The sequence below is a fragment of the Trachypithecus francoisi genome, unplaced genomic scaffold, assembly GCF_009764315.1.
Source record: "Trachypithecus francoisi isolate TF-2019V2 unplaced genomic scaffold, Tfra_2.0 Lachesis_group0, whole genome shotgun sequence".
NCBI classification, from domain to species: domain Eukaryota; kingdom Metazoa; phylum Chordata; class Mammalia; order Primates; family Cercopithecidae; genus Trachypithecus; species Trachypithecus francoisi.
The window spans coordinates 17,906,995-17,927,288 of NW_022681453.1; the positions used below are offsets into that span (position 1 = coordinate 17,906,995).

General features: G+C 46.4%; 1 protein-coding gene across 3 annotated transcripts in view; it reads left to right on the forward strand.

Moving 5' to 3' along the window:
• Nucleotides 1-19,507, forward strand: part of RBM5 (RNA binding motif protein 5) — a 31,520-nt gene extending 12,013 nt beyond the window's left edge. For 2 of the 3 annotated variants that reach the window (XM_033207981.1, XM_033207991.1), the window contains exons 7-25: nt 1,247-1,330; nt 2,405-2,465; nt 3,558-3,623; nt 4,133-4,293; nt 5,618-5,715; nt 6,337-6,424; nt 7,246-7,323; nt 7,408-7,480; nt 8,766-8,851; nt 9,851-9,935; nt 10,148-10,239; nt 12,775-12,936; nt 13,333-13,482; nt 13,563-13,634; nt 15,103-15,282; nt 15,583-15,657; nt 17,629-17,726; nt 17,805-17,934; nt 18,881-19,507. In XM_033207981.1, coding sequence (XP_033063872.1) covers nt 1,247-1,330; nt 2,405-2,465; nt 3,558-3,623; nt 4,133-4,293; nt 5,618-5,715; nt 6,337-6,424; nt 7,246-7,323; nt 7,408-7,480; nt 8,766-8,851; nt 9,851-9,935; nt 10,148-10,239; nt 12,775-12,936; nt 13,333-13,482; nt 13,563-13,634; nt 15,103-15,282; nt 15,583-15,657; nt 17,629-17,726; nt 17,805-17,934; nt 18,881-19,006 — 1,965 coding nt within the window. In that variant the 3' untranslated portion in view covers nt 19,007-19,507. The remainder of the gene's footprint in view (nt 1-1,246; nt 1,331-2,404; nt 2,466-3,557; nt 3,624-4,132; nt 4,294-5,617; nt 5,716-6,336; nt 6,425-7,245; nt 7,324-7,407; nt 7,481-8,765; nt 8,852-9,850; nt 9,936-10,147; nt 10,240-12,774; nt 12,937-13,332; nt 13,483-13,562; nt 13,635-15,102; nt 15,283-15,582; nt 15,658-17,628; nt 17,727-17,804; nt 17,935-18,880) is intronic. The other variant, XM_033208002.1, reaches the window with a different exon arrangement.
• Nucleotides 19,508-20,294: the final 787 nt, after the last annotated feature.

Sequence of the window (20,294 nt, forward strand, 5' to 3'; positions counted from 1 at the left end):
GGACTCACTGGTAGTTTGGAGTCTCCCAGCACTCATCCCTCCTGGTGGGATGATCTATTGACATATCTCCCAGCTTTTTTATTTTTGCTTCTGTATATCACAGTGAGTGGATGGCCCTTCAGCTTTTTCTCTCCTGGCCAGACATGCAGTCTTGCCTTTAGATATTGCAGAGACAAAATTCACAGCATGTCTTAAATCTTCCAGGATTTGCAAGAATCAAATTGCTCAACAGTATGTATGTTTAGAGGGGTTAGACTCCTTTTTAAAATCTGGATCTCTAACCGCCTTCTCTTCTGATAGTGTCAAACCACCCTCACCCTCGATCCCCCCACCCCCAAGAAAAAGAAAAGATACTCCTGTTAAATGAAGGCTCTTTAGGGGTAGGTGCTAGGTATACTCTCGGCTAGACTGATTCAGCTCAGAATTTTGACCTTTTAAAATTAAGTCCTTGTAGTCACATGGTTGACTTGAAGGATGAGAAGGTATATGCATTTATGACCTTTTCCTACCCCCCTGAAGAAACTTCACTGGCCTCCTGGTTACTCACCTTGAAGAGAGTACCATCCATTTTAGTGAAAAACACGTCTGTCACCTAAGACATGATATGGTTGCAGTTGACAGGAAAAAAAAAATCTCATTTAGCTGTTTTAGAGTTGGTGGCATTCAGAATAGTCCCTCCTGAGAAAGAATTGTAACCAGATTCCCTTTAAAAATGAGTTCCCCTCCCTTTCCCCCCAAAGGACACATCTTGAAGCAGAAGGTCGGGGAGTGGGGGTGGTGAAGGAGAAATGTAAAGGCTTTTTACTTTGCATAAGGATGGGGGACTGGGGAAAGGTGAAGCGAAGCCCAAGGACACCATGCTAAGGGCAAAAGTAGGAGAAAGTCTCAGAACTGAGAGAATTGTGTCTTCTGCTTTTTGAAGTAGACTGTCACACTCAGGCAGCCTGTCAATGCTGAATGTTAGGACTTCTGTCTCTGCTGGAGACACCGCCTGGTGCAAGTCAGCGTTTAGTGTTTGACAGCTTTCTCAGCACTCCCTGACTCCGTTTACCTTTACTCCGCATCCCATTCTCTTACTGCCTATCTGAAGGATTGGATGGGCAGAGTATAGGTGGCGGTGGTTGGTCCTCCCCGTATGTTGTCCATTTAATTCCAGAGCACTGATTTTTCCGAAGTGTGCTCTGCCCTGGGAAAATGGACACATGTTCCTCACAATGGGAATAACTAATTACTTCTTTTCTTACAGAAAAAGTTGGTGATTCAAGGAAAGCACATTGCAATGCATTATAGCAATCCCAGACCTAAGTTTGAAGATTGGCTTTGTAACAAGGTAAGCATATGTTCTTCCCAAATAGACAAAACTCCTTTAAGATATTGCTGTTTTTTGTTCGTTTATTTGACTGTCCAAACAAGGAAATTAGTACTCAGTCACCAGTAATATTCATGGTTTGTAACTTTCCGTGGGTCCTCCTACACTGGTATTAGATGATAGAACTAGAGGTTTCGTTTATTAAGATGCATGTTCTGCCGGGCATAGTGGCTCACGCCTGTAATCCCAGCACTTTGGGAAGCCAAGGCAGGTGGATTGCTTGAGGCCAGGAGTTCGAGACCAGCGTGGCCAACATGGCAAAACCCCGTCTCTACTGAAAATACAAAAATTAGCCAGGCATCATGGTGCGTGCCTGTAATCCCAGCTACTCGGAGGCTGAGGCAGGAGAATCTCTCGAACATGAAAGGCAGAGGATGCAATGAGCCAAGATCGTGCCACTGCACTCTAGCCTGGGTGACAGAATGAGACTCTGTCTCAAAAAAACAAAAAAGACAACAAAAAAGATGCAGGTTCTAAGCCCAGTGATGAAGATTTTAGGTATGTGTCATGTTACTGTGTATTGAATTCTAGAGCTCTCAGTTTTTGGCATAGTCATCTGTATTAACCAAAATAGTTGAGAACCCTGCTAAAGTTATATAAGGTTTACCATTTTGAACTTGAATATTGACACTGATATTTTCAGAGTGCTCAAACTCTGTGCCCTGTCCAGTGGGGGACTAGACAGTGGTTAGTTTACCTTGTGTTTGTTTTTGTAGGATGGGATGTATAGTGCTCTGTTGATACAAGGAAGAACTTCACCAGTGGCTTGCTGTAGAGTTTTCAAATTAATTGAACCCTTTCCTCAGCTTGATAATAATGGGATTCGTCTTCAGCATACAACAAATTTTGTTTTTCTTGGGAGATTTTAACAGTGTTACATTCTGAATTTTTAGATTATGTCCCCATGTCTCAGCTACACGAGACTTTCTGCTTTTCTGTTAGTTACTGGGACCTACCCCGTGGCCCCACTGTTATTGTTACTAGAAAGCCTGGCCTAATGTGAGAAATAATTACAGATAAAACTTTTTTTTTCAGTGCTGCCTTAACAATTTCAGGAAAAGACTAAAATGCTTCCGATGTGGAGCAGACAAGTTTGGTAAGACTGGATTCAGCTGTTTGCAATATGCATTAAAACCTGACTAACTGGGACAGGAAGCGGTGGCTCAATGTAACCCCACCACTTTGCAAGGCCAAGGTGGGAAGATCACTTGAGATATTAGTTCAATACCAGCCTGGCAAGAGATAGCAAGACCCTGCCTCTACAAAAAAAAAAAGAAATTTTAAATTATCTGGGTGTGGTGGCACACACTTGTAGTCCTAGCTACTCAGGAGGCTTAGGTGAGAGGATTGCTTGAGTCCAGGAGTTGAAGGCTGCAGTGAGCTATGGTCATACCAGTGCACTCTAGCCTGGGCACCAAACAAGACCCTGCCTCCCAAAAACCAAAACAAAAATCTGACAGATAGGGTTGTTAACTGTGAGCTTGAGGAAAAGTACAGATTTTAGTGTACTTAAACAACTTGTCTGATTTCTTTAAATCTTTACCCTTAGGTTAGGTAATGCTGCTCATGATTGTGAGAGCACAAAAAGTTCTTTTGTTTTCTAGAATTAAGTCTGCTCACCTGGTTTGCATTCTGCATCTGCCTTTCTTTAGTGCAGGGTAGTGTCAGTCCCACTGTGGCCCAAAGTTTGCATTCTGTGTTAACCATGTGACAATTAATGAGGTTTTACTATAGGCACAAATGCTTAAAAAAGAAAAAAATGGGCCGGGCACGGTGGCTCAAGCTTGTAATCCCAGCACTTTGGGAGGCTAAGACGGGTGGATCACACGGTCGGGAGATCGAGACCATCCTGGCTAACATGGTGAAACCCTGTCTGTACTAAAAAAATACAAAAAAACTAGCTGGGCGAGGTGGCGGGCGCCTGTAGTCCCAGCTACTCGGGAGGCTGAGGCAGGAGAATGGCGTAAACCCAGGAGGCAGAACTTGCAATGAGCTGAGGTCTGGCCACTGCACTCTAGCCTGGGCAACAGAGCGAGACTCTGTCTCAAAAAAAAAATAATAAAATTTTTTTAAATTAAAAAATGATTGTTTTGTTTGGTTAAAATAAAAACTTGTGGGGTTTTTAATGTATTTCTTTGGTGAAAATATATTAGTTGTTTGTCTTTAATTGGGTCACTTTCCCTTCTAGACTCTGAACAGGAAGTGCCTCCTGGAACCACAGAGTCGGTTCAGTCTGTGGATTACTACTGTGATAGTAAGTTCATACATGATCTTTTGATCTTCATGTTAAAAATTGACCTCAGTTGTCAGGAAATCGAGACCATCCTGGCTAACATGGTGAAACCCTGTCTGTACTAAAAGTACAAAAAATTAGCCAGATGTGGTGGCACACACCTGTAATCCCAGCTACTTGGGAGGCTGAGTCAGGACAATGGGGTGAACCCGGGAGGCGGAGCCTGCAGTGAGCTAAGATTGCACCACTGCACTTCAGCCTGGGCAACAGAGCGAGACTGTCTCAAAAAAAAAAAAAAATTGACCACAGTTGGAAATTTCTGTTCTCCTACCCTTTTTTAAGGAGCAGCAGCAGCTTCGGGTTGTCCCTTAAAAGATTGGATTTTTAGAATCTTCTCCATGTCGGGGTAGAAAATACACTAGGAACGTCCCAAATGGATTTATTTGTTTGTACTTGACCCTGTCTTGGAAAACATTGGTGCATTGGTGGTGGGAATGCATGTGTATGTCATTTGTCTCATTTACCCCTAGCGATCATTCTTCGGAACATAGCTCCGCACACTGTGGTGGATTCCATCATGACAGCACTGTCTCCTTACGCGTCTTTAGCAGTCAATAACATCCGCCTCATAAAAGACAAACAGACCCAGCAGAACAGAGGCTTCGCATTTGTGCAGCTGTCTTCTGCAATGGTGAGGTTCTCATCAATTCTTTCCTTTTTAAAAGAAACAGCTGGCCGGGCGCGGTGGCTCAAGCCTGTAATTCCAGCACTTTGGGAGGCCGAGACGGGCGGATCGCGAGGTCAGGAGATCGAGACCATCCTGGCTAACACGGTGAAACCCGTCTCTACTAAAAAATACAAAAAAACTAGCCGGGCGAGGTGGCGGGCGCCTGTAGTCCCAGCTACTGGGAGGCTGAGGCAGGAGAATGGCGTGAACCCGGGAGGCGGAGCTTGCAGTGAGCTGAGATCCGGCCACTGCACTCCAGCCTGGGCAACAGAGGGAGACTCTGTCTCAAAAAAACAAAAAAAAGAGCGGCCGGGCACGGTGGCTCAAGCCTGTAATCCCAGCACTTTGGGAGGCCGAGACGGGTGGATCACGAGGTCAGGAGATCGATACCATCCTGGCTAACACGGTGAAACCCGTCTCTACTAAAAAATACAAAAAAACTAGCCGGGCGAGGTGGCGGGCGCCTGTAGTCCCAGCTACTCGGGAGGCTGAGGCAGGAGAATGGCGTAAACCTGGGAGGCGGAGCTTGCAGTGAGCTGAGATCCGGCCACTGCACTCCAGTCCGGGCGACAGAGCAAGACTCCGCCTCAAAAAAAAAAAAAAAAAAAAAAGAGCTTTAAGAGGCAAATGTGGTTCATCCAGTTTTGAAACTATGTCTGAGGCTCCTGAAGCCCAAGATGCAAGGCTCCATAATGACAGTTTTTGCACTGCTAAATTACAGAACTGATGACTTCAATATATGCAACTGGCAGAATTTTTTGAGCCACAGTTTAGTCCTTTGTACTTAGTTTTTTTGTTGTTGTTCTTTTTTGGGATGGAGTCTCTGTCTCCCAGGCTGGAGTGCAGTGGCACCATCTCGGATCACTGCAACCTCTGCCTCCAGGGTTCAAGCGATTCTCCTGCCTCAGCCTCCTGAGTAGCTGGGATTACACGTGCCCACCACTACGCCCAGCTAACTTTTGTATTTTTAGTAGAGACAGGTATTCGCCATGTTGGCCAGGCTGGTCTCGAACTCCTGACTTGAAGTGATCTGCTCACCTCGGCCTCCCAAAGTGCTAGATGTACTTTGTTTTAGATTGGTTTAGCATTTGCTCTTTTGGTAATACTGGAAACCTTTACATCTTAGAGGAAAGAGAGATAGTCCTTTCTTGAGGTTTCATATCTGCAAACACAATAAGGAATTAATTACTTTTTTTTTTGGATAGAAAACTATTTCTTTGAATGGGGTAGATGGTAGGGAGAGATTTTTAATTACATTACAAAATTTTTTCTTCACATTCTCCTTCAGGATGCTTCTCAGCTGCTTCAGATACTACAGAGTCTCCATCCTCCTTTGAAAATTGATGGCAAAACTATTGGGGTTGATTTTGCCAAAAGTGCCAGAAAGTGAGTGGCTTCATTGTCCTTGTTTCAAACTACTGCATCTGCACGTCTGTACAGTGTGCTAACTGAACTCCAAGCCTGTACCCCAAGTATGTTGAGACACTGTGATCTTCCCTGATTGCCAAGGCCAGGAGGGACACGTTTGTCTTCTTTTAGTGATTATTCCCTCCTGTCCTCTATAATCAGTTGATGAAGTTGCCTGAAATGGTTTCAGATCAGGAGAAAGGCAAGCATGGTAGATGGGTTGAGAACACATGCTTTGCAAACTGCAGCAGTATAATGCTAACCCATCCAGAAATAATGCATTCGTTCCAGAACAGTGTGCTAATAATTTCATGTATATAGTGCATAACTCTAGCACTGTAAATTTCCCTTTTTTAGTATAATTGCACATCAAAAAAATGCTTTATTAGATGGCAGGTTACAAGATAGAACAATGATACTACAGGGCCACTTGCTTACTGAGAAATTTCCCCATGAAGAGCCCTCCTCCTATGAAATGTGGCCTTGCTGGCATTTGAGATCTGACAAAGGGTGGAGTGAATCAGTTTCCTTGGTGGTGTAGGGGCACTAATTGTGGGAATACTGAGATAGAATCACATGATTGGATCTTTGTGGTTTCAGAGACTTGGTCCTCTCAGATGGTAACCGCGTCAGCGCCTTCTCTGTAGCTAGTACAGCTATTGCTGCTGCTCAGTGGTCATCTACTCAGGTAAGATCGAGGATCTTTTTGCTCAAGATAGTATGGTGGTGGTGGTGCCCAGATTCATAGACATGACCTGGTGGTGCCCAGATTCATAGACATGACCTCTCCTGTGGTGGTACTCGCGATACAAGCTCTCTTTTATTTATTTATTTTTTATTTATTTATTTTATTTTTTTCAAGACGGAGGATCACTCTTGTCACCCAGGCTGGAGTGCAATGGTGTGATCTTGGCTCACCCACAAGCTCCACCTTCCGGGTTCAAGCAATTCTTCTGTCTCAGCCTCTTGAGTAGCTGGGACTACAGGCCCCTGCCACCACACCTGGCTAATTTTTGTATTTTTTTTTTTTTTTTTTTTTTTTTTTGAGGCGGAGTCTCGCTTTGTCGCCCAGACTGGAGTGCAGTGGCCGGATCTCAGCTCACTGCAAGCTCCGCCTCCCGGGTTTACGCCATTCTCCTGCCTCAGCCTCCCGAGTAGCTGGGACTACAGGCGCCCGCCACCTCGCCCGGCTAGTTTTTGTATTTTTAGTAGAGACGGGGTTTCACCGTGTTAGCCAGGATGGTCTCGATCTCCTGACCTCGCGATCCGCCCGTCTCGGCCTCCCAAAGTAATTTTTGTATTTTAGTAGAGACAGGATTTCACCACGTTGGCCAGGCCAGTCTTGAACTCCTGACCTCAGGTGGTCCACCCACCTAAGCCTCCCAAACTGCTGGGGATTATAGTCATGAGCCACGGCGCCCAGCAATACGAGCTTATTTTTAGGGACTTCTGAATTTTTTTCTTTAATGCCCACTAAATTTGTCTTTGTCTCATTTTGACGTTTTGTAGTCTCAAAGTGGTGAAGGAGGCAGTGTTGACTACAGTTATCTGCAGCCAGGTCAAGATGGCTATGCCCAATATGCCCAGGTAGGTAGATTTTAGCAGCATCCACCTTATAGTCTTTCAGAGTGTGTCTGAGAATAGCAGCTTTAATGGTGGACTTTTCTTCAGTACTCACAGGATTATCAGCAGTTTTATCAACAACAAGCTGGAGGATTGGAATCTGATGCATCATCTGCATCAGGTAGTAAACTTCATCTCCCTTTTAACTTTTGTTTAAGCACTTACGGTTGAAGAAATACGATTAAATGTCCTAACTGGACCAAAAGCTACAAGCCCATTTTTCTGTAAGATTGTAGGGGGCATGGCCGGGCACGGTGGCTCACTCCGGTGATCCCAGCACTTTGGGAGGCCAAGGCAGGTGGATCACGAGGTCAGGAGTTCAAGACCAGCCTGGCCAACATGGTGAAACCCCATCTCAACTAAAACTACAAAAATTAGCCAGGCGCGGTGGCAGGCGCCTATAATCCCAGCTACTCGGGAGGCTGAGACGAGAGAATTGCTTGAACCCAAGCGGCAGAGATTGCAGTAAGCCGAAATTGCGCCACTGCACTCTGGCCTGGGCGACAGAGTGAGACTCCATCTCAGGGACAAAAAAAAAAGAATGTAGGGGGCATATTCAGGGCTGTCGTCATGTACCCAAGGTTCTGGGGAAGATTACGGTTATATGTGTACACCAAGAGTTAATACAAGGTCTTAGAGACCATGTTGTGATGAGTTTAAATTCTTGGAATTCAACTCTGTATTTCCCTTCTCTGTGTTAGGAGTCATGGGTGCTCTGTTCAGGTGAGCAGAGAGGATGTGGCCCTGGAGTCTGGTGCTCAGGCATCAATCAGAAGAGCCACTCTAAGAAGCCTTGGCTTTAATTTTTGTATCAGGATTTTAGAAGACTTGTGAGTTAAATCTTTCTCAACCCCAAAGCAGATATAGATCCTTTCTTCTCCTTTTTTTTTTTTTTTTTTGAGACAGAGTCTCACTCTGTCTCCCAGGCTGGAGTGCAGTGGTGTGATCTCGGCTCACTGCAAGCTCCACCTCCCGGGTTCACGCCATTCTCCTGCCTCAGCCTCCCGAGTAGCAACTACAGGCGCCTGCCACCACGCCTGGCTAATTTTTTGTATTTTTAGTAGAAACGGGGTTTCACCATGTTAGCCAGGATGGTCTCGATCTCCTGACTTCGTGATCCGCTCGCCTCAGCTTCCCAAATTGCTGGGATTACAGGCATGAGCCACCACGCCCAGCCTCTTCTCTTTTCTTAGCCATGATACAGAATCCTTAACTTTGTGTATCACATCTAGTAGAATTATAAGAAAATGAAAATATTATAGATTCCAGGGTACTTGGTGGGAATTAGCTTATGAAAAACTGACATATACAATGACAGAAGAAGGCTAGATTGGGCATTACAAATAAAGATGTTTGTGTTGGCGTTCAGTGCCTTGGCTTTCCCTAACCCTTGTGTTTATCATCAGGCACAGCAGTGACCACCACCTCAGCGGCTGTAGTGTCCCAGAGTCCTCAGCTGTATAATCAAACCGCCAATCCACCTGGCTCTCCGGTAATTCTGTTGTCCTATATACAGAACTCGTGGCTGATGGGGAAATTTTGTTTTGCTGTACAAGTATTACCCTTTCCTGTTATATGAGCCAGGATTGAGTAATACACACTTCAACCTTATTTCTTTCAGTTGGCTTAAAGTATTAACTTTATGATATATATGTGCATATATATTTTAAATAAAAAATTTCAACTGTGTATTTATACTGTATGCATGCTTCAACTTGACCTTTAGAAAGCTGTCGCCAGGGCCGGGCACGGTGGCTTGCACCTGTAATCCCAGCACTTTGGGAGGCCGAGGCGGGTGGATCACAAGGTTAGGAGATTGAGACCATCCTGGCTAACGTGGTGAAACCCCGTCTCTACAAAAAATAAAAAAAAACATTAGCCGGGCGTGGTGGCAGGCGCCTGTAGTCCCAGCTACTCGGGAGGCTGAGGCAGGAGAATGGCATAAACCTGGGAGGCAGAGCTTGCAGTGAGCCAAGATGGTGCCACTGCACTCTAGCCTGGGCGACAGAGCGAGACTCCGTCTCAAAAAAAAAAAAAGTAAGTTGCCGCTGGGCGCGGTGGCTCACGCCTGTAATCCCAGCACTTTGGGAGGCCAAGGCGGGCGGATCACAGAGTCAGGAGTTCAAGACCAGCCTGGCCAACATGGTGAAACCCCGTCTCTACTAAAAATACAAAAATTAGCTGGGTGTGGTGGCACACGCCTGTAATCCCAGCTACTCGGGAGGCTGAGGCAGGAGAATTGCTTGAACCCCGGAGACGGAGGTTGCAGTGAGCCAAGATTGCGCCACTGCAGTCCAGTTTGGGCAACAGAGCAAGACTCTGTCTTGAAAAACCAGGAAAGTTGTCAACATGTGTTTTGCTGAGGGATTGCCTTAGATTATTGCTACAATGTGTCTGTCAGGGGAGCCCTTCCTTCTGGATGATTGCAGTGATTTAGCTCTCTTAAAAGGCTTTACAGTTGAAATTATATTGAAGCTGCTGTTCTTTCCAGACTGAGGAAGCACAGCCTAGCACTAGCACAAGTACACAGGCCCCAGCCGCTTCCCCTACTGGTGTAGTTCCTGGTACCAAATATGGTAAGCCAAACCTCATGGGGCTGTTGACAGTTGGAAGGTCCTAGTTGTTGTCTTTGTTTAATGAGAGTTCTCCCTTTGCGGGTGTCAGAGGGACACTTGGGGATGTAAGACAGAGAAGAAACATTAGGCCTGCTGCATCTCACTGGCTTAGAATTTGAAATAAAGCCATTTTCTTACCTGGAATGACTATATGCTGGATTTTGTTTTTGCAGCAGTACCTGACACGTCCACTTACCAGTATGATGAATCTTCAGGATATTACTATGATCCGACAACAGGGCTCTATTATGACCCCAACTCGCAAGTAAATGTGCTGCTTTCCTCTTCAGTTTCACTAGAAGTATTTTAGTTTTGCTTAGTGCATTTATGAGGCTTAAAATGAAATATTTCCTGCAAAAGAATATATGACTCAAATTAGTTTTAACTTCTTCAAAGCCACCAAAATGTAGTTTTTATTTGGAGATTGTAAGTTTTAATTTTAGGGTTAAAAAATGTTTTGAGGTATAGTATACACACAGAAAAATACACAAAACAGAAATGTGCAATTCTTTGAATGTTTACATGTATATACATTTGTATATTACATGTGTATATACACCACCCACTTATTCCCAGCCCGCCTAATCCCCATGCCCATTGCTGGTCAGTAACCTGTGTCTTCAGTAACCACTGTTTTGATTTCTGTTGCCATAGATTGTTTTATCAAGTTACAATTTATGGAAAGACCCAGCTAGAAATTTTAAATTGTACTTTTTCTCCCTATTAAATTCACTATTTTAACTTTTTAGAGTGTACAAATCAGTGGCTCTTAGTATATTCACAGTGTTGTGTAACTGTTACCACTGTGTAATCTCAGAACATTTTCATCACTCCAAGAAGAAACCCTGTACCTGTTAAACACTCCCCATTCTGTGCTCCCCTCCTGTAACTACTAATGTACTCTCTGTCTCTATGGATTTCCTTTTTTTTTTTTTTTTTTTTTTTTTTTTGTGGCACAAACTTGGCTTACTGCAGCCTCCGCCTCCTGGGTTCAAGCAGTGTTCCTGCCTCAATCTCCTGAGTAGCTGGTAGCTAGGATTACAAGCGCCCACCACACCCAGCTATTTTTTGTAGTCGATACAGGGTTTCACCTTGTTTGCCAGGCTGGTCTCGAACTCCTGACCTTACGTGATCCACCTACCTCGGCCCCCAGAGTGCCGGGATTACAGGCATGAGCCACCGCACCCAGCCATCTGTCCTTGACATTTCATATAAGTGGAGTCAGACAATAGATGACCTTTTGTGTCCTGCATCCTTTACTTTCGCTCCCTGTGTATTCTTGAGGGTAGAATTTAGCAGATGTATGGAGTGATGTTTTATTTTTGGTGGCATATATAACTTTTAAAAGGGAAAAATAGCTTGAACACCCCATAAATAAGTATTTATGAGCGGGAGCTGTGTATATAGAACAGTAAAATAAGTATTTTTAACAGGAACTTGATAGGTTATGGTTTCTGAGAGAGTGAAGTGTGAAGTGTGTGCAACCTACCTAAGCAGGCCAAGCCTCTGCATGCCTCTTCCACTTCTCTCGTTTGTGAAGCCTGGCCATTTATTTCCCTGTCACTTCTCTTTGGTGGCCTTAGAAGTTGTGTCTGTTAGCCACACCACCTTACCCAGAAGAGACAGACACTGTCTCCTGGGTCCCTGTTGAGTAGATAGAGTGAGCGACTGGAAAATAAAGGAGAGGAAGAGGATATGTGACACCTCTCCTCTGTTGCAATTCCTGTTGAGCTTGGGTCCCTTCACCAGCACCTCCTTCCACCTCTGAGCTAGTGTTTATACCCTGTGTGTGGTTGCCTGGTATCCAAAGGATTCTACGTGCATGGGCCCAATGATAAGCTGTTGTCATGGCAGATGTCTGAACTCCATGACACGCCCACCTGTTCTGGCTGCCTGGTTTATGTAAACAGTCTGTGGAACAGAGTGAGACAAATTGCTCTTTGGGTGCCCTCTAGTTAGGTCCAGGGATTAGATTAATGGGAACTAGACTTTTTTTATTTTTATTTTTTTGAGACGGAGTCTTACTCTGTTGCCCAGGCTGGAGTGCAGTGGTGCGATCTTGGCTCACTGCCACCCCCATCTCCCAGGTTCAAGCTATTCTCTTGCCTCAGCCTCCTGAGTAGCTGGGATTACAGGCGTGCCGTCATGCCCAGCTGATTTTTGTATTTTTAGTAGAAATGAGTTTTCACCATGTTGGCCAGGCTGGTCTCGAACTCCTGACCTCAGGTGATCCTCCCACCGCCACCTCCCAAAGTGCTAGGATGACAGGCATGAGCCACTGCGCCTGGCTGGGAACTAAACTTTTTTTTTTTTTTTTTGAGACAGAGTCTCGCTCTGTCACCCGGGCTGGAGTGCAGTGGCCGGATCTCAGCTCACTGCAAGCTCCGCCTCCCGGGTTCCCGCCATTCTCCTGCCTCAGCCTCCGGAGTAGCTGGGACTACAGGTGCCCGCCACCTCGCCCGGCTAGATTTTTGTATTTTTTAGTAGAGACGGGGTTTCACCGTGTTAGCCAGGATGGTCTCGATCTCCTGACCTCGTGATCCGCCCGTCTCGGCCTCCCAAAGTGCTGGGATTACAGGCTTGAGCCACCGCACCTGGCCACTAAACTTTTTAAATAAACCATATTCTATTTTTATTCTAGCAGTGTCACACCTCTTCACTAGGTGGTTCATCATGTTTACTTATACCAAGGTGTGCCAAGGGTCCTTTCTGGGATCTTTTTTTTTTAACGAAATATTTATTTAATCGACTGACGTAGCGGAAAGTCTGCATTAATTGTTTTTTCTTTGTTGTTTTCTAGTACTACTATAATTCCTTAACCCAGCAGTACCTTTACTGGGATGGAGAGAAGGAGACCTACGTGCCAGCTGCAGAGTCTAGCTCCCACCAGCAGACAGGCCTGCCTCCCGCAAAAGAGGGGAAAGAGAAGAAGGAGAAACCCAAGAGCAAAACAGCCCAGCAGGTCAGAACATGACCCATATTTCTCTCATTGAGGTAGTGGGCTGAACTCTTGGTTTGGGGGTTGTAGCATTTATGTCAGTATTACTTGGATTCTTAAAAATTGGGCTCCACGTTTTATTCATACTAAGTTCTTAGAGCATTTTGCAGTTTTTTATTGTTACCATATCTTGACTGTCAGTTAGCCTGTGTACTTAGGGAAAAAAGCCCTGGAAATCTCAAATCTTTTCAAGCAATATTTATGAATGACTTTGGTTATATGTGATAGCATCTAATGGAAATATTTGTAGGTGGAAGTAAGAGTAACAGGGCATATAGTTGAGATAAGATCCTTAATGGCTCATTCTCATGGCACAGGGGACTAAATGTGTTTTCGTTGGTGTTTGTTGTTTGACATTAGATCGCCAAAGACATGGAACGCTGGGCTAAGAGTTTGAATAAGCAGAAAGAAAACTTTAAAAATAGCTTTCAGCCTGTCAGTTCCTTGAGGGAAGAAGAAAGGAGAGAATCTGCTGCAGCAGACGCTGGTTTTGCTCTCTTTGAGAAGAAGGTAATAGCAGGCATGGCCAGTATGTCATGATGGGAACTTACCTAAAACTTGAGGCTCATGGCTTGTCCTCTGTTTCCCAGGGAGCCTTAGCTGAAAGGCAGCAGCTCATCCCAGAATTGGTGCGAAACGGAGATGAGGAGAATCCCCTCAAAGTAAGGGAGTACCACCAGTGTTTTAAAGACCGTATCTGTGGTTTGTGTTTCACTTTAAGGCTCAGCTGCATCTTGGCTAATGAGATTCCTACTTAAAACTGAATGTGATCGCTGTTGGTGGGTATTGGAGCAGTTTCTGCACATAGATTCCATGTTCGGGGCTTTGTTTTCTGTGACAGCAGATGAGATGGAGCGACAAAAGAAGCTTCAATTCCTAAGCTCAGTTAATTAAGTTTCATTGCATCTGTGAGTAGAGAGTTTTAATGGTCTAGAAAGAGAAAATTAAGACAAGAAAAAGCTTGTTTTACTAGATAGATACTGGTCTGGGTGGGCTATTATTCTGATATGTTGTATTTGGGATTTTTATGTGTGGTCAGTGGTTTGAAAATAGTTACTCATTCTAGGCAACATTGCAAGACTCGTCTATACTAAAAATTAGAAACAAATTAACTGGGTGTGGTGGCATGCATCTGTAATCCTAGCTACTTGGGAGGCTGAGGTAAGAGAATTGCTTGAGCCGGGCGCGGTGGCTCAAGCCTGTAATCCCAGCACTTTGGGAGGCCGAGGCAGGCGGATCACAAGGTCAGGAGATCGAGACCATCCTGGCTAACGTGGTGAAACCCCGTCTCTACTAAAAATACAAAAAATTAGCTGGGCGAGGTGGCGGCGCCTGTAGTCCCAGCTACTCGGGAAGCTGAGGCAGGAGAATGGCGGGAACCCGGGAGGCGGAGCTTGCAGTGAGCTGAGATCCGGCCACTGCACTCCAGCCCAGGCGACAGAGCGAGACTCCGTCTCAAAAAAAAAAAAAAAAAGAATTGCTTGAGCCCAGGTGATCAAGGCTGCAGTGAGCCACTGTACTTTTGGGGGATCATACCATTGCACTCCAGCCTGGGCAGTGAGCAAGACCCTGTCTTACTTAAAAAAAGAGGCTGGGCGCGGTGGCTCACACCTGTGATCCTAGCACTTTGGGAGGCCAAGGCAGGCGGATCATTTGAGGTCAGGAGCTCGAAACCAGCCTGACCAACGTGGTGAAACCCCATCTCTACTAAAAATGCAAAAAATTAGCCAGGGGTGGTGACACATGCCTATAATCCCAGCTACTTGGGAGGCTGAGACACTTCAATCACTTGAACTTGGGAGATGGAGGTTGCAGTGAGCCGAGATTACGCCACTGCACTCCAGCCTGGGCAAAAGAGCGAGACTCCATCTCAAAAGAAAAAGAAGGTAGTCACCAAGGAATCCATTTCTTAGGCTCCAAGAAGGTTGGTACCAAGAGGCTGTCAGGCTAGCACTCTCAAGGACGTGACTACTGCACGTAGTTGACAAAATGTGATTCACTACTAAAGCGTGACATACAGTAATGAGGATTTGTTAACATTTCGGATGAGGCATTACTTTATCCAGGTACATAGCCATCGCCATCTTTCTATTGTACATTTCCAGTGACCTGCCTTCCTTTTGTCCCCAGAGGGGTCTGGTTGCTGCTTACAGTGGTGACAGTGACAATGAGGAGGAGCTGGTGGAAAGACTTGAGAGTGAGGAAGAGAAGCTAGCTGACTGGAAGAAGATGGCCTGTCTGCTCTGCCGGCGCCAGTTCCCGAACAAAGATGCCCTAGTTAGGCACCAGCAACTCTCAGACCTTCACAAGGTGGCCATGCTTCTCTGAGCTGATCTGAGGGGGCGAGAGGAGGCAGTGAGACAATTTGAGTGCCCTAACAGTCCTGACAGTTCCAAATATACTTGCTGTCTAATGATGGCCTTACAGAAAGCTGTTCCCGATGACGGTGGAGGGAGTCTGGCGGCTCCACACACATCAGACTATAGTTTTTATGTGATTGTGTATTGTTTGGGCTTTGGCTTTTAAAATACAGTAGATGTTACTAATATTATGACATTTCAAATTAAGATGGTCTGAGTCCTTACTGTGTCTTTCAAATCTTTTATATAGCAAAACATGGATATCTACCGACGATCCAGGCTGAGCGAGCAGGAGCTGGAAGCCTTGGAGCTAAGGGAGAGAGAGGTGAATGGGAAACTGCCACAAGGAAGAGGATATTGGGATAATCGCCTTTAGGTTTTATTTGTAGCCTTTAGTTCCAGATCCCAGGGGGAGGGTAGAAGGATTTGTCACATCCTTGTCATCTGACCATTGTAGTTCATATAGCCTAGACCCAGGCTCTGTATGCCTTCGGCGCCTCACATTGTCCCTTCATCATAAGGGTTCACAAGGCAGAAGCACACTGCCGAGACTGTTCACAGGTCTTGAATGCCAGAGCTTGCTGCTTCAATACATTGGATTTTGTTATGGAGAGAGTTGTGTGGTTTGGCCTGGCTGGAGAAGCCTTCATGGGCAATGAAGGGGGCTTCAGATTAATCCCAAGGGACAGCAGGACATGAGGTTATTGCAGGTGATATGAAAGGAAGGGTGGGCAGGGCATAGTGAGCAGATCTGGGAACAAAGGCAAGAGTGAAGCCTGTAACACAGTAGTGGGCAAGTAGTTAGTGCTGGTGGTTGGGGCAGGTTGGCAGCCATGTGGGCAGGGATTTCAATGCAAATACAGTCCTGTGGGTTAGAAGTGAGCAAGTGGGTTAGAAGTCTCCCACCCCGAGATAATTCTGACGTATCTGTAGTTAAGGCTTTTGCTTTTCTTCTCCCCCCATCCTTCCCGCCCTACTATTTATGATTCCACCTCCCCAGGGACTACTGAACAGGTCTCTGGAAGCCTCCTTGATGTTGGAGATAAGCCTTTCCAAATATTGGAGGTATACCTGTCCAAATGCTGAGGAGAACGGGCAACTCTGCCTTCCTCTTCGCAGGCTGTACCCACTGCCCAGTGGGCTGGTTGAAGAGCTTGACAGGGTGGCTAATTAAATAAAACTGCTTGTTGGAGACATAGTTCTGCCCCTGGTTCCACACAATTCATATCTACAAATTTAACATTTTAGATATGACTAGGTATGATGAGGGGAACAAGGGAATTTGGTATTTCAGAGCAGTCTCATAAAGCATTCTCCAGACTTAAAAATACTTGAGGGGGTGCCGGGCGCGGTGGCTAACACCTGTAATCCCAGCACTTTGGGAAGCTGAGATGGCGGATCACTAGGTCAGGAGATCGAGACCATCCTGGCTAACACGGTGAAACCCCGTCTCTACTAAAAAAATACAAAAACAGGCCGGGCGCGGTGGCTCAAGCCTGTAATCCCAGCACTTTGGGAGGCCGAGATGGGCGGATCACGAGGTCAGGAGATCGAGACCATCCTGGCTAACACAGTGAAACCCCATCTCTACTAAAAAAATACAAAAACAGGCCGGGCGCGGTGACTCAAGCCTGTAATCCCAGCACTTTGGGAGGCCGAGACGGGCGGATCACGAGGGCAAGAGATCGAGACCATCCTGGCTAACACGGTGAAACCCCGTCTCTACTAAAAAAATACAAAAACAGGCCGGGCGCGGTGGCTCAAGCCTGTAATCCCAGCACTTTGGGAGGCTGAGACGGGCGGATCACGAGGGCAGGAGATCGAGACCATCCTGGCTAACACGGTGAAACCCCGTCTCTACTAAAAAATACAAAAATCTAGCCGGGCGAGGTGGCGGGCGCCTGTAGTCCCAGCTACTCGGGAGGCTGAGGCAGGAGAATGGCAGGAACCCGGGAGGCGGAGCTTGCAGTGAGCTGACATCCGGCCACTGCACTCCAGCCCCGGCGACAGAGCAAGACTCCGTCTCAAAAAAAAAAAAAAAACTAGCCGGGTGAGGTGGTGTGCACCTGTAGTCCCAGCTACTCAGGAGGCTGAGGCAGGAGAATGGCGTGAACCCGGGAGGCAGAGCTTGCAGTGAGCTGAGATCCGGCGACTGCACTCCAGCCTGAGCAACAGAGCCAGACTCCGTCTCAAAAAAAAAAAAAAAAATACTTGAGGGGATAGTTTTGAATAGGTGCATTAGACAGTTACAGGTTGAGGTCTGTGAACATTTCCAGCAGTGTTTTTTCTCCCATAGATGAAATACCGAGACCGAGCTGCAGAAAGACGGGAGAAGTACGGCATTCCAGAACCTCCAGAGCCCAAGCGCAAGAAGCAGTTTGATGCTGGCACTGTGTATGTGATGTGCACATTTTCCAGTTCGTAAGCTGGGGCCCTGGCTGTTTTAAGTAACTGTGTGTTTGCCACTGGCAGGAATTACGAGCAACCCACCAAAGATGGCATTGACCACAGTAACATTGGCAACAAGATGCTGCAGGCCATGGGCTGGCGGGAAGGCTCTGGCTTGGGACGAAAGTGCCAAGGCATTACAGCTCCCATTGAGGTAAGCAGTAGGGTCAGGCCTTGATGTTTGCCAGGCTTACAGGCTGGTTCCAGAGATGAGATCAGAGCACTCATAGAGCCTGGGACCCAGGAGCAGCTTTACCTTAGCATGAAGGGGCAGATTACAGGCATGAGCTCACACCTGTAATCCCAGCACTTTGGGAGAGCAAGGCAGATGGATTCCCTGAGCCCAGGAGTTTGAGACCAGCCTGGGCAACATGGTGAAACCCCGTCTCTACTAAAATACAAAAAAGTAGCCGGGCGTGGCATCGTTTACCTGTAATCCTAGCTACTCAGGAGGCTGAGGCAGGAGAATTGCTTGAACCTGGCAGGAGGAGGTTGCAGTGAGGCGAGATCACGCCACTGCACTCCAGCCTGGGCAACAGCGAGACTCTGTCTCAAAAAGGAAATTTAGTAGGGTTTTCACCCATGATAAGAAATCTTTAAATTGATCAGAGCCCACATTGAGGCATCATATCTTGGGATCAGAGGCCCCTACCCACTGGCTTTCTAGGCAGGAGCTTCACCCGTCATTGCCCCTGCTCTGTCCTGGGAGCACAGCTTAGGTCAGACTCTTGTAGACCAGGTTCATCCTGTTTATGTGAGTTCTGCTGACATCGAGCTGTCCTGTGTAATCTGTGCCTATAATTACCAGGCCTTTCCCACGCTTCAGAGGAGTACTTTGGGACCCTTTCCTAGGCATGGATGCTTGCTGAGCAAGCATTGAAGGGTGGGTGATTTGCTTCATCTGCCTGTGTTCCATAGCCCATTTTATTCCTCCAGTCCTTACACTTGCTCCTGGTCTCTTCTGGAGTAATCCTTGTCTTCATATAGTTTCGTCTCTTCTGTCTCCTGGTGGGTGGTCCTGCTGGGTAAGGAGTGGGCATGGTGAGAGGTGGAGCAGCCCATACCCCACCTGCCAGCTGACAGTCTCTGTGCTTCCCCAGGCTCAAGTTCGGCTAAAGGGAGCTGGCCTAGGAGCCAAAGGCAGCGCGTATGGTTTGTCAGGTGCCGATTCCTACAAAGATGCTGTCCGGAAAGCCATGTTTGCCCGGTTCACTGAGATGGAGTGAGAGAGAGAGAGAGAGAGAGATGACAAGGAGCACAAGAAGTGGTCCATCTTCTCCTGGATTCGCTCTTACCGTCTGTTTCTTTAAGGGCATGCCTTGTGCTATTAATAGATCTTAGGGTGAACCACTTCATTCTGCAGGGTTCTCCCTCCCACCTTAAAAAAGTTCCCCTTATGTGGGTTGTCTGGTGAATGGTCTTCCTGCCAGAGGGCTTGTGAACAGACCGGAGAGGACAGTGGGTTTTTTATACTTCAGTGTACATAGTGTAATGTAGCGTGTTTACATGTGTAGCCTATGTCCATCAGCCCCTCACATTCCTAGGGGTTTGAGATGCTGTAGGTGGTATGTGACACCAAAGCCACCTCTGTCATTTGTTGTGATATCTTTTCTTGGCAAAAGCCTTGTGTATATTTGTATATTACACATTTGTACAGAATTTTGGAAGATTTTCAGTCTAGTTGCCAAATCTGGCTCCTTTACAAAAGAAATACCTTGAGAAATGGGTGTCCTGTGTCTCTTTATTCTTGGGTGGGTAGGTGGGTCAAGCATGTCTGAGTCAGTCAAGCCTGGTGATGAAATCAGTTTATTTCTTGCCCCCATTCAGGTTCAGATTTATTTATTTATTTAATTTTTTTTTTTTTTTAAGGCAGGGTTGGCCAGGTGTGGTGACTCACCTATAATCCCAGAGCTTTGGGAGGCCAAGGCAGGTGGATTGCCTGAAGTCAGGAGTTTGAGATCAGTCTGGCCAACATGGTGAAACCCCGTCTCTACCAAAAATACAAAAAAATTAGACAGATGTGTTGGCGTGCGCCTATAATCTCAGCTACTAGGGAGACTGCAGCCTCGACCTTCTGGGCTCACGCAATCCTCCCGCTTTAGTGTTCCAAGTAGCTGGGACTACAAGCACACACCACCATGCAGGCTAATTTTTTAATTTTTGCAGAGATGGGGCCTCACTCTGTTGCCCAGGCTGGTCTTGACATGTTCAGATTTTTAAGTTCAAGAGTTTAACATGTTTTAGCCAGGCGCAGTGGATCACGCCTGTAATCCCAGCACTTTTGAAGGCTGAGGCAGGCGGATCACCTGAGGTTGGGAATTCAAGACCACCCTGACCAACATGGAGAAACCCCATCTCTACTAACAATACAAAATTAGCTGGGTGTGGCGGCCTGTAATCCCAGCTGCTCAGGAGGCTGAGGCAGGAGAGTCACTTGAACCCAGGAGGCAGAGGTTGTGGTGAGCTGGAGATTGCGCCGTTGCTCTCTAGCCTGGGCAACAAGAGTGAAACTCC